The 12,469-nt window shown below is 36.2% G+C and overlaps 1 protein-coding gene across 6 annotated transcripts in view; it reads left to right on the top strand.

Moving 5' to 3' along the window:
- Nucleotides 1-12,469, top strand: part of LOC125159885 (homer protein homolog 1) — a 143,263-nt gene that overhangs the window by 104,831 nt on the left and 25,963 nt on the right. For all 6 annotated transcript variants that reach the window (XR_007149964.1, XR_007149965.1, XM_047848539.1 and 3 more), the window contains exon 6: nucleotides 8,845-9,001. Coding sequence is in view for 4 of the 6 variants with exons in the window: in XM_047848539.1 (XP_047704495.1) it covers nucleotides 8,845-9,001 (157 nt within the window). In the remaining 2 variants the exon portion in view is untranslated. The remainder of the gene's footprint in view (nucleotides 1-8,844; nucleotides 9,002-12,469) is intronic.

Genomic DNA, 12,469 nt, shown 5'->3' with positions numbered 1-12,469 from the left:
CTTCCCATGCCAACAAATACAGACATGATTGGAGCTGCTTAGAGAACATTCTACCAGTTTCAGACCCTTCCAGCTCTTACTGTTTGTAATCCTACAGTCACAGAAAGTGTATTTAAGAGTGCTTAGAAAGCTTTTTACTTTTCTTTTGGTAATGTGATAATTTTTTAATGGAAGTATAATTTATATATAGTAAAATTTACCCTTTCTGCTCTGCAATTTTAATCACTTCTGACACATTTGTATAGTTGTGTAGGCACCAACACAAAGTCAAGTTCTATAACCCCCAGATTTCTCTCCTCCTCTTTGGTATAGTCAACTTCTATCCGTGCCCCCCAGCCACTGGCAACCAAGGATCTCTTTTCTGTCCCTAGAGTGTCTTTTCCCTAATGTCATATAAATGGAAATCATACAATATGTTGCCTTTTTTCCCTTTTAAAAAATTATGGTAAAATATATATAGCATAAAATTTATCGTCATAACCATTTTTATGTGTACAGTTCAATAGTGTAAAGTATATTCACATTGTTGCAGAATCAATCTATAGATTTTTTTTTTTTCATCTTGCAAAACTAAAGCTCTGTACCAATTAAACAGCAACTATCCATTCCTTTCTTCCCTCCAGCACCTGGCAACCACCCTTCTACTTTCTGTCTCTGAATTTGACTACTCTAGGTAACTTTTTAAGTGGAAGTGTATAATATTTGTCTTTTTGTGACTGGCTTAGTTCACTTAGCATAATATCCTCAAGGTTCATCCATGTTGTAGCATGTGCCACAATGTTTTTCTGTTTTAAGGCTTAATAATACTCCATTGCATGTATATCACATTTTGTTTATCCATCTGCCACTGGACACTTGGGTTGCTTCTATCTTTGACTGTTGTGAATAATGCTACTGTGAGCATTGTTTTGCAAATATCTTTTAAATATATGCTGAGAAGTAGAATTACTAGATCACATGGTAATTACATCCCTAATTTTTTGAGGAACTGCCATACTGTTTTTCACAGCAGCTGCACCATTTTATATTCTCACCAACAGTGTACAAGGGTTCCAATTTCTCTGAATCCTCACCAACGTTTGTTTTTTTGTTTTTTTTGAAGTAGTCATCCTAATGGATATGAAATGATGTCTCATCATGGTTTTGATGTGCGTTTCTCTAATGACTAGTGATGTTGAGCATCTTTTCAAGCTCTTATTGGCCACTTGGATATCTTTGGAGAAACATCTCTTCAAGTCCTTTGCCCATTTTCTAATCAGATTATTTGGATTTTGTTGTTGAATTGTACAAGTTCTTTATATATTCTACATATTAACTCTGTGATTTGGAAATATTTTTTCCTATTATGTAGGTTGTCTTTTCATTCTGCTAATTGTATCTTGATGCCCAAAAGGTTTTTTTGGTTTGTTTTTTTAATGTTTATTTTTGAGAGAGAGAGAGGGAGAAAGTGGGGGAGGAGCAGAGAGAGAGAGGGGGGACAGGGGATCTGAAGCTGGCTCTGTGCTGACAGCAGAGAACCCAATGTGGGATTCGAATTCACGAATCATGAGATCATGATCTGAGCCGAAGTCGAACCCCCAACCAACTGAGCCACCCAGGTGTTCCTGATGCACAAAAGTTTTAAATTTTGCCATGGTCCGAATTTATCTTTTTTTAATTGCCTGTGCTTTTTATGTTATATCCAAGAAATCATTGCAAGTCCTTTGTCCTGGAGCTTTTCCCCTATGTTTTCTTTTTAAGAGATTTATAGTTTAACTCTTACACTTAGGTCACTCATCCATTTTTAGTTAAGTTTCATATACGGCATAAGACAGAGACCTAGCTGCTTTTGCATGTGGGTATTCAGTTTTCCCAGTATCATTTGTTGGAAAGACCATCCTTTCCACATTGAATGATCATGGCAATCATATATGTGAAACCCAATTGACCATATATGTGAGGCTTTATTTCTGGCCTCTGTGTTCTATTCCATTGGTTTATATGTCTGTCTTTACGTCAGTACACACTGTTTTGATTATTGTAGTTTTGTATAAGTTTTGAAATCAGGAAATGTGAGCTCCAACTGTGTTCTTTTTTTTTTTTTTTTTAAGATTGTTTTGCAATTTGGAGTCCTCTGAAATGCCATATGAATTTTAGGATGAATTTTTCTATTTCTCAAATTACATTGTTGGGATTTTGATGGGATTACGTTGAATCTGTAGATCACTTGGAGTAGTATGGACATCTTCACAGTATTAAGTCTTCCAGTCTATGTACATGGAATGTTTTCCTGTTCATTTGTGTCTTCTTTGATTTCTTTCAGTGACCTTTTTAAAAAAAAAATTGTTTTTTAATATTTATTTATTTTAGAGGGAGAGAGACACACACACAGAGTACAAGTGGGGTAGGGGCAAAGAGAGGGAGGCACAGAATCTGAAGCAGGCTCCAGGCTCTGAGCTGTCACCACAGAGCCCGACACGGGGCTTGAACTCTTGGACCGCAAGGTTGTGACCTGAGCCAAAGTCGGACACTTAACCAACTGAACCACCCAGGCGCCCCACTTCCAGTGACTTTTTATAGTTTTAAGTGTACAAGTTTTTTATCCCCTTGTTTAAGTTCATTACTAAGTATTTTATAAGCATTTTATTCTATTGGATGCTATTATAAATGGAATTGTTTTATTAATTTCCTTTTCTGATTATTTGTTGTGTATTAGAATCACATCTGGTTTTGTGTATCGATGCAACTTTGCTGAACTCATTATTAACAGCCTGTTTGTGAAATCTTTAGGGTTTTCAACATAGAAATTATGTCTCCCGCAAACAGATAATTCTACTTCTTTCTTTCCAATTTAGACACGTCATTCATTTTTGTGCCTCCTTGTGCTAGCTAGGACTTCCAGTACCATGTTGAATTTAGAGTGGTGAAAGTGAGCATCCTTGTCTGGTTTCTGATCTCAGAGGAAAAGGTTTCAGCTTTCACTTTTGACTCTGATGTTAGCTGTGTGATTTTCCTACATGGCTTTTATTATATTGGGTAGTTTCCTTCTATTCCTCATTTATTGGCTATTTTTATAATAAAAGGGTATTGAATTTTGTCAAATGGTTTTTCTACATCATTTGAGATGATCATGTGTTTTTTTTATTCTATTAATGTGGTATATTACATTGATTTTTGTATGTTAAACTTTCCTTGCATCCCAGAGTCTCTTCATTTTTTTTTTAAAAATTGGGTCTTTCAAAGAGAAGTTTGTAATTGTTATGAAATACCTTTTATCAATTTTTAATGGATCACACTTTTGGTGCTCTATCTAAGAAACTTTTGCCTAACCCATGTTGACAAGGATTTCTTCTTTTGTGGTCTCTTCTTGAAGGTTTATATTTTATAACAATTTTATATTTTCAGTTCATTTTTATATAGGATAGGACTCAAGATTTTCTTCTGTGTGTGTGTGTGTGTGTGTGTGTGTGTGTGTGTGTGTGTGGTTATCTAGCTGTTTTGGCACTATTTGTTTAAAAGGCTATTGATTCTCCTTTGAATTGCCTTGGGATTTTTTATATAATCTTCGTTTAATTTTTTAATATTTTTTAATATTTATTTTTGAGAGAGAGACCAAATGTGAGCAAGCAGAGGGGAAGAGAGAGAGAGAGAGGGGGCGGGGGCCAGAGAAAGATATAGAATCCAAAGCAGGCTCCAGGCTCCAAGCTGTCAGCACAGAGCCTGATGTACGGTTTGAACTCACGAACTCTGAGATCATGACCTGAGCCGAAGTCAGATGCTTAACTGACTAAGCCACCAGATGCCTCTATAATAATCTTCATTTTAATCATGTCCAGATATTTTCATTTTTTTGTGAGGATCCAAGTTCCTGTCTAAAAAACTTCCTTTATAATTCCTGTAGTATGTTATCTGCTGGTAAGGAATTCCTTTAGCTTTTGTTATTTCACCTTCATTTAGAAAAGTATCATCCCTGTGTGTAGAATTCTGGATTGACAATTGTTTTCTTTTGGCACTATCACACTGTTCTCTTATGGACTGCTTAGTTTGTGATGAGAAACTACTATAATTGTTACCTTTGTTCTGTATATATGTGTTTTTGAGTTTTTTGGGTTTGTAGTTAAATGCCCTTTATGGTTTTTTGAAAATTGTCAGCCTTCGTCTCTTCACATATTTTTTCTGCTTTCTTCTCTTTTCTTTCTGGGATGCCAGTTACACATTTGTTAGAAAGTTTGATATTGTCCCCATGTCTTAGATACTCTGGTGGGTTTTTTTGTTTATTTTTTTCTGTGTTCAGCTTGGCCAATTTTGATTGGTCAATTGATACTAATTTCTAGATTACAGGGGTGCCTGGGTGGCTCAGTCAGTTGAGCGACCAACTTCAGCTCAGGTCATGATCTCACAGTTGGTGGGCTCGGGCCCCACGGTGGGCTCTGTGCTAACAGCTCAGACCCTGGAGCCTTCTTTGGATTCTGTGTCTCCCTCTTTGTGCCCCTCCCCTGTGCACTTGCACACGGGCCCATTCTCTCTCTCTCTGTCAAAAATAAATAAATTTTTTTTTTTAATTTCTAGATTACACAAAACAAGGCATTTGGTCAGGAATACTAACCTTTTCCTGAACAGGTCCTTTGTAAATACTCCAAGTCCCAGATCTGAATTTTATACATAAAATCTCCTATATTTTGTATGCTTGATCAATTGATTTAAAACAGGAATCAAGAAACTGTAGGTTCTACTAATTAAAGCTAGCGTGAAATCCCGTCCCTAATGTGAGATTCAAAATAATTATATTTAAGAATTTTCTTAGTATTGAAAACTTAATTATGATTTAATTGTTGTAACATTTACTATTCATTATATTCACCAACTTAATCCTAGGTGGGTTTTGTACTTAGCTCATAAGTTCATACCTTTACTTTTTCATTTAGATAGTCAATGTGTTTACCTAAACACAAGCACCGAGCTGTGCTGGGAACTGGAAGGTTCGGTGGTGTAGCTAGAAAATACTTGTTGGAGAAGACCTGAATCCCTGAAAGAGAAGAATGCATTCTTATAGATTGATGCTGAATATGGAAAGTTTTGGGCAAAAATTCATAGAGAGGAAAATTAAAGTCTAATTGGGAGGAAGAAACTGTCACAGGAAAGCCAGCTGACTAGAACAGGAGCTATAACCCATGGCTTCGATCCAGGAAATAGATTGGTACCACCAAGCAATTAACTCTGAGTGTCCCACAATTTTAACTCAATTCTTAGACTGCCTGGAGGGAGCATCAGATCCCACATATCAAGGGCTCAGTCCCATAAGACTGCTTCTTCTTCAGATGCCAGGTTGCAAGTCCAGGTTGTTACCTGTGTTTTTGATTCACTGGCTATAAATTAGAGATAGCTACAACCCCCTACCTAGTTCAGTTAATTTGCTAGAGTAGTTCACAGAACTCAGAAACTGGCTTTGCTTACTCGATTACCAGTTTATTACAAAGGATATTAAAGGATATGAATGAACAGCCAGATGAAATAATACATACAGCAAGATCCTAACAACTGGAGCTTTTTCCCCTGTGGAGTTTGGGGCCTAGCACTTGAATGCTTTCTGGGTTACCAACATGGTAGCTCTTCTGGGTTTTTATGGAGGCTTCATTCCATAGACAAGATTGATAAACTCTTTGGCCATTGGTGACTGTTTCATTTTCAGCCCCTCTCTCTCTCCCTGGAGGTCAGAGGGTGGGAGTGAAAGTTTTAACCCTGTAATCAAGGTGGGTTCTTCCTGCCACCAGCCTTCACATCTTTAGGAGGTTTCTAAAAGTCACCTCATTAACATAAACTTAATTGTGGTTGAAAGGGGCTTGTTGTGAATAACAAGACATCCATTTCACTTTTATGGCTCTAAAGTGATTTCTGGGGCTGCAGACAAAAGACCAAATATAACAAAAGATGCCCCAGGAGTTTTACATTTGCATATAAGATTTTAGTTAGCAGATTAAAAGGTCTGTTTAAATAAAACTTTATAGGGAAAAAATGGTAGGTGGTTTTGAAAAAATCTGTAATTAAGTGAGAACAGGTGCATGCTTTACTCAGAAAACCTGAATTTGGAACATCATTTCACAAAAGGCCGAATAGAAAAGAGTTTTCTTTTCAAGGCTACAAGTGGGCTGTTAAATTAATAGCTTAGCTTATTGTTTGATTTTTATTCATTCATGTTTTGAGGAAATTTCAGTAAACTTTAGAAAATTTTAAAAACTTTTTATTTGAAACTAATTTTAGACTTACAGAAAACTTAGAAAAACTATGTGGAGAATCTCCATGTACCCCTCACCCAACTTCTCTTAATGGTAGCATCTTACACAACCGTAATAATTACCAAATTAATATAGACACGGTACTACCAACTAAACAGCAGACCTCTTTTCGCAATTGTCCTTTTCTGTTCTAGGAACCTATCCGTGATCACACTTTGTGTTTAATTACTTCTTCTTAATCTCCACCATTCTTTTTCTCAGTCTTTTGATACTTTTGAAGAATGGCAACCAGTTATTTTGTAGACAGCCCCTCAGTTTGGATTTATGATGTTTGCTCATGATTAGAATAAGGTTATGCATTTTTGACAAGAACACCGCAGAAATTATCTTGTATCTTTCCCTATGCATCATATGAGAGGGTTCATGATGCTGATACATTTTATTACTGGTGATGAGCTTTAGAAATTCTTGATGATAGATGCTATGATTTCTTTTATATAATACATATTAAAATTATTATTAAGGGGGCGCCTGGGTGGCTCAGTTGGTTAAGCATCCAACTTTCAGTTCACTGCATGATCATGCAGTTTGTGAGTTCAAGCCCCGCATTGGGCTCTGTGCTGACAGCTCAGAGCCTGGAGCCTGCTTCAGATTCCTTGTCTCCCTCTCTCTCTCTGCCCCTTCCCCTCTCGTGCTGTGTCTCTCTTACTCTCAAAAATAAATAATAAGACATTTAAATTTTTTTTAATTATTATTAAAAATACCAGTCCATCAAAGCATTTGCTTTGTAATGCAGATAATTTACCAAAAACCAAAATGCAGATTAGGGAAAGCTGTTATCATCACTAGTTAATTAATGGGATGAGGTCTGTAGAATTTCACTAAAAAAAGTAAATTGTTCACTGATAAGAAAAAAACACCTTTTTCTTTCAAATGAGGCAATTCTTTCTTCATTGGACAGTTAACAAAGGAATTATCAAAAGAAGAATCTTCCCGAGTAATAGAATTGTTTTTGTAGTAGAAAAATTGTCTTGGTTGAAGCAATTAACTTTGGATAACTTATCAAGTAAAACAATAAATGAGGAAATAGGTGATTGCTTTTAGGTTTTTTTGTTCTATGTGTAACACTGGAATTCTATCAAATTAAGTCATTAAGACCAGTTTCTGGGGTGTAGCCTATCATCATATCTGAAATAAATTTATTGCAACAAATTTTTTGTATTTTGGGCATTTCAAAATTATGAATAGCATGAAATAAATCAATAATAATTTCAGAGGAAATACTACATTACATGTCCCATACCTTATTGACATTGAATCATCCTCATATGTTTCAGAAAGGAATGAAATTGTGCTTCAGGCTTTGATGCACTTAAAAAAATACAGTGTATTTTAAAATACAGTGTATTTTAAAAAGACAGTATGGAGGCTCCTTAAAAATTAAAAATGGAGATACCATATGATCCTTCTGGGTCTTTACCCAAAGAAAATTCTAATTCTAAAAGATATATGCACCCTTATGTTTATTGCACATTATTTACAATAGCCTAGATATGGAACACCCCAAGGTCCACCAACAGATGAATGGATAATGGATGAAGAAAATACGGTGTATATATATATACAAAATGGAATCTTACTTACCATAAAAAAGAATGAAATCTTGCCACTTGCCACAACATGTTTGGACCTAGAAAGTATTTTGCTATAAAATAAGCCAGAGAAAGAATACCATATAATTTAACTTATATGTGGAATTTAAAAAACAAAAAAACTTGGGACGCCCGGGTGGCTCAGTTAAGCATCCGACTCTTTGTTTCTGCTCAGGTCATGATCTCACATTTCATGAGTTCCAGCCCCACTCTGCACTGTCAGTGCAGAGCTTCGGATTCATTCTCCCCTCTTTCCACCCCTACCCCATTCATGCTCTCCCACTCTCTCAAAATAAATAAACTTAATTTAAGAAATCAAAAAACAAACAAAAATAGACTCATAAGTACAGACAACAAACTGGTGGCTGCCAGAGAAAAGGGGAGTGAGGGGAAGTAGGTGATCAAGGGGATTAAGAGGTACAAACTTGTAGTTATAAAGTAAATAACAGGGATGAAAAGTACAGATTAGGAAATATAGTAAATAATGTAATAATAGCTTTGTATAGTGACACACAGTAACTGTATTTACCATGGTGAATATTTTGTGATATATATAATCATCAAATCACTATGTTATACACCAGAAACTAATATTGTATGTCAAAACTGTGTTTTTATGAAATAAAATTTTTAATGATATCTCCCTCAAATATACGGTAGATTATTAGGTTTTGCTGATAGGTATATCTATATATACCTATATAGATAGATATAGTGTTTATTCCTGAAAAGAGAATGAGTAGAAACTCTCCTGTAGATATCTGTTACCTGTCGTAATGAAAGTGGGAACTAGCTCACATTAAGCTTTCTTCACTTGCTAGGTTTTCTTCACTAGGAACATTTCATTGAAAAGGTTGTTTTTATACTTTTTGGATTATCTTTGAAGCATCCATGAACTATAAAACTAATAGAACTGAGTCCTGCTGTCCCTTGAAAGTAACAATATTCAATGTAATTGATAGCATTTTCTTTTATTTTAGTTCAGCAATCAGCAAACATTGGGAGGCTGAACTGGCTACCCTCAAAGGAAATAATGCCAAACTCACTGCAGCCCTGTTGGAGTCCACTGCCAATGTGAAACAATGGAAACAGCAACTAGCTGCGTATCAAGAGGAAGCAGAACGTCTGCACAAGCGAGTAAGTTCAGAGCTGCTGCCATCCATAGGGATTTATGGCTAACAGACTTCACTGCTCAGCAGAGACTTACATGTAGTAGACTCAGTTCAAGGACATCTTTTGGAGATAATCGTTGGTTGTCAGAACATATAGATGGTAGTATAAGTGGGTTTATTTAGTTAAGAAAATATTTTCTATTCTGTCATTATCTGTGAAAATCTTGGTAAGTTATGTCCTCTGCTCAGTAATCTCATCTGTAAAATAGAAATAATAATTGATACTGTGTAGAATTCCTGTGAAAATTAATTGAGAAAGTGAATTGACATTTAGTTGCACTGAGTTAATGATAGATGCTTTTATTATTTTATTTTTATTTTTTAAAAAAAGAACAGGAGTGCCTGGGTGGCTCAGTTGGTTAAGCGTCCAACTTCAACGCTGGTCATGATCTCACAGTTTGTGAGTTTGAGCCCTGCGTGGGGCTCTGTGCTGACAGGCCTGAAGCCTGATTCAGATTTGTGCCTCCCTCTCTCTCTACCCCTTCCCCACTCACGCTCTGTCTCTCTCTCACTCTCTCAAAAATAAATAAAAACATTAAAAAAATATTTTTTTTAAAGAGCAACTTAAAATATACAGGTAGGAAACGCTTTATAAAAGTTGGGAGGTGCCTGGGTGACTCATTTGGTTAAGAGGCCAACTTTAGCTCAGGTTATGTTCTCATGGTTCATGAGTTCGAGCCCCGCATCAGGTTGTCTACCGACAGCACAGAGCCCACTTCAGATCCTCTGTCCCCCTGCCCCCCACTCATGCTCACTCGATCTCTCTCTCTCTCGATCTGTCTCTCTCTCAAAAATAAACATGAAAAAAAATTTTAAGAAAAAATAGTCGGTTACACAGGTTTCCCCCACTATCCAAAAATAAAGCATTGCTGTGAAACCTTTCCTAAGCTCAAGTGGCATAAAGCAAAGAGTATCCCCTACTTTAAAGTTCACATCATATCACTTCACTTTTACAAAAGACCTACATTAGTGTCTGTTTTTGCTACTTGACAGAAATCTGAAGATGATTTTCAGTTTTACCAAAAAACACCATTACCATACTAATCTAGGTCTTTCATAAAAGTGAAGTGGCATAAATGCAAGCTCTCAGAAAGTGGGGGAGCACCTGCATTTGAAATTCATATAGGAAAAGAAAATCAGAAACCCCAGTATAAATAATATCAGAAGCCCAAACAATTACTTGTGAAGAATTTTTTTTGTGCTCAAAGCATTTACATTTACCCAACAGGAAGCAGATGCCACTAATTTCCTTTTTTAGAAAGGATGCCAAACAAGTGAACTTCATAGACAATAGGAAATTGTCTTACTACCAGAGCACAATTTAAGGAATGTAATAGGACCAGAATGACAAGGGAAATAATATAGAAATGGAATAGACACAAGGAGGGAGAGTAAGAAACCTGAATAAATATCATCCTATTATATGTATAAAGGTTAACTTAAGAGGAAGAAGAAGAAGGTTGTTTAATGAGTATAGAATTTCCATTTAGCAAGATGAAAAAGTTCTAGAGATCTTTTTCACAATGGTCTGAGTATACTTGTACACTTAAAAATGGTAAAGATGATAAATTTAATTATGTGTTCTTTACCACAATAAAAAAAATTAACTCACAACACTTAACTCATGAGCCAATAAATATTCATTGAAAAACTATCATATCTCCTTATTGAGTAATCCTTGCCCTTAAGGAATTTTTGTTGTAAATAATTAATTGAATTTTAAAGATTTAAGAAATGAAATCTTTCTGTTCACATGTTTATAATTTTCAGTGCTCTTCCTTCCTTTTTATAGATTTGATTTCCATCAAGGTATCCTTTCCCATTGGCCTGAATTAACTGCAATTTTGGCCAGGTATAAGGACAGCTTTTTGACTTAACTACAGGTTGCGTTTTCCTATTTCTTCACATGTGTAGTCATTTTCAGTTGTGTGTTAGACATTAAAAATTAGATGCTATGCTGCCTATAGATGCTCTCATCTTATTCTGAATGATGTTTTTTATTTGAGCAAGCAGTTAAATGACTTACAGATTTCCTCGAATTTGTGAAGGTGTGGACTTACGCTTCATTATTAGAGTTGTTTTATTTTAATTTTGCCCTTAACCCTCTGGAGAATCCCCTAGTCCTGAGAAATCTTTATTTCTAAGGCGTAACCCTTTGGATGCTTCAGTGGGAAGCTTGAGGTGATAACCAATGTCCTCTAATTTGGTGGGACTCAAACTTCAAACTGTTTTCTCTATGGTGAGCATGAGCACTACCACCTTAGCTCTTTCAGCCTTCCAGCTCCCCATACCCCACCATGCTGGACTCCTTGGATTCTTACCTGTGCATGTTTAGTTCAAGGGTTGACCAAAGACTTGGAAAAAGTCTCTATGCTTATTTGGGGCTTTCTTCATACAGTTCCCTCAATTTCTAGCTGTTTCAGCTGTTCTAAGGAGTCCCCAAATCATCAGGCTCCTCAGGCTATCTTTTAGTCTTTTGCTCTATTTGATCACTAACCAGGGCATTCGAGCAGTTGAATTTTACATTTCGTTCATGGTTTGCCATTGTTATCTATGGGAAAGTTTTTTTAATAAAAACAACTCCATCATTATGAGAACTGGAATTCCCCGTAAGGAATTTATTATCAATTGAACAAAGAAAACTAATAAACATTGAAGAATAAGGAAATAATTCCCAAGATTTTCAATACATTTCATTTTGTGGACCACAGGACAGGAGAGCCTTGACAGATTGAGTAGATAGGAATGGCTTTCTGGTGAAAGTGCTTGCGGAGCTGAGAGTAGAGGGTTTGATGAAGTCTGAATGGCCTCAGAGGTAAGAGAGGACATTCATATCCAGCAAGATGGGTACGAGAGTTGTTTATTCTTTCTTAAAGTTTTATTTATTTATTTTGAGAGAGAGCATGCACAAGCCAGGGAGGGGCAGAGAGGGAGAGAGAAGGAATCCCAAGTAGGCTTCTTGTTGTTAGCACAGAGTCTGGCACATAGCTTGATCTCATGAACCATGAGACCATGACCTGAGCTGAAATCAAGAGTTAGGATACTTAACCGACTGAACCACCCAGGCACCCTGAGAGTGGTTTGTTCTTAGGACAAGGAGACTTGCCTGCTTTTAGTTGGAAAAGTGATATATCACATACTGTGAGTGTCTTGGATGATGAGGATAGTTAAGTAGTTTATGACTGGTATATGCAAGACCTGAGGGTTAAGATTTGATGTAAAAAAAAAAAAAGAGGCTTTGAAAGGCTTTGAATGGGGGAGTTAAAGATCACAGATGAATGTTAGTTTGCAGAAGAGGTAAAAATAGATTACAGTTAAGTCTTGTGGCAAGCCATTGCTGTTCTTTAGGCCTGGATGATAAGCGTCTGCACAAGGCTATTAGTACATGAATAGAAAGGACAAAAGTGTTAAGAAAGGTAGAGTGACATTTGTG

Source organism: Prionailurus viverrinus, unplaced genomic scaffold (genome assembly GCF_022837055.1).
Source record: "Prionailurus viverrinus isolate Anna unplaced genomic scaffold, UM_Priviv_1.0 scaffold_80, whole genome shotgun sequence".
NCBI classification, from domain to species: domain Eukaryota; kingdom Metazoa; phylum Chordata; class Mammalia; order Carnivora; family Felidae; genus Prionailurus; species Prionailurus viverrinus.
The sequence above is the reverse complement of the archived record's forward strand: the minus strand, read 5'-3'. Positions and strand labels throughout refer to the sequence as shown.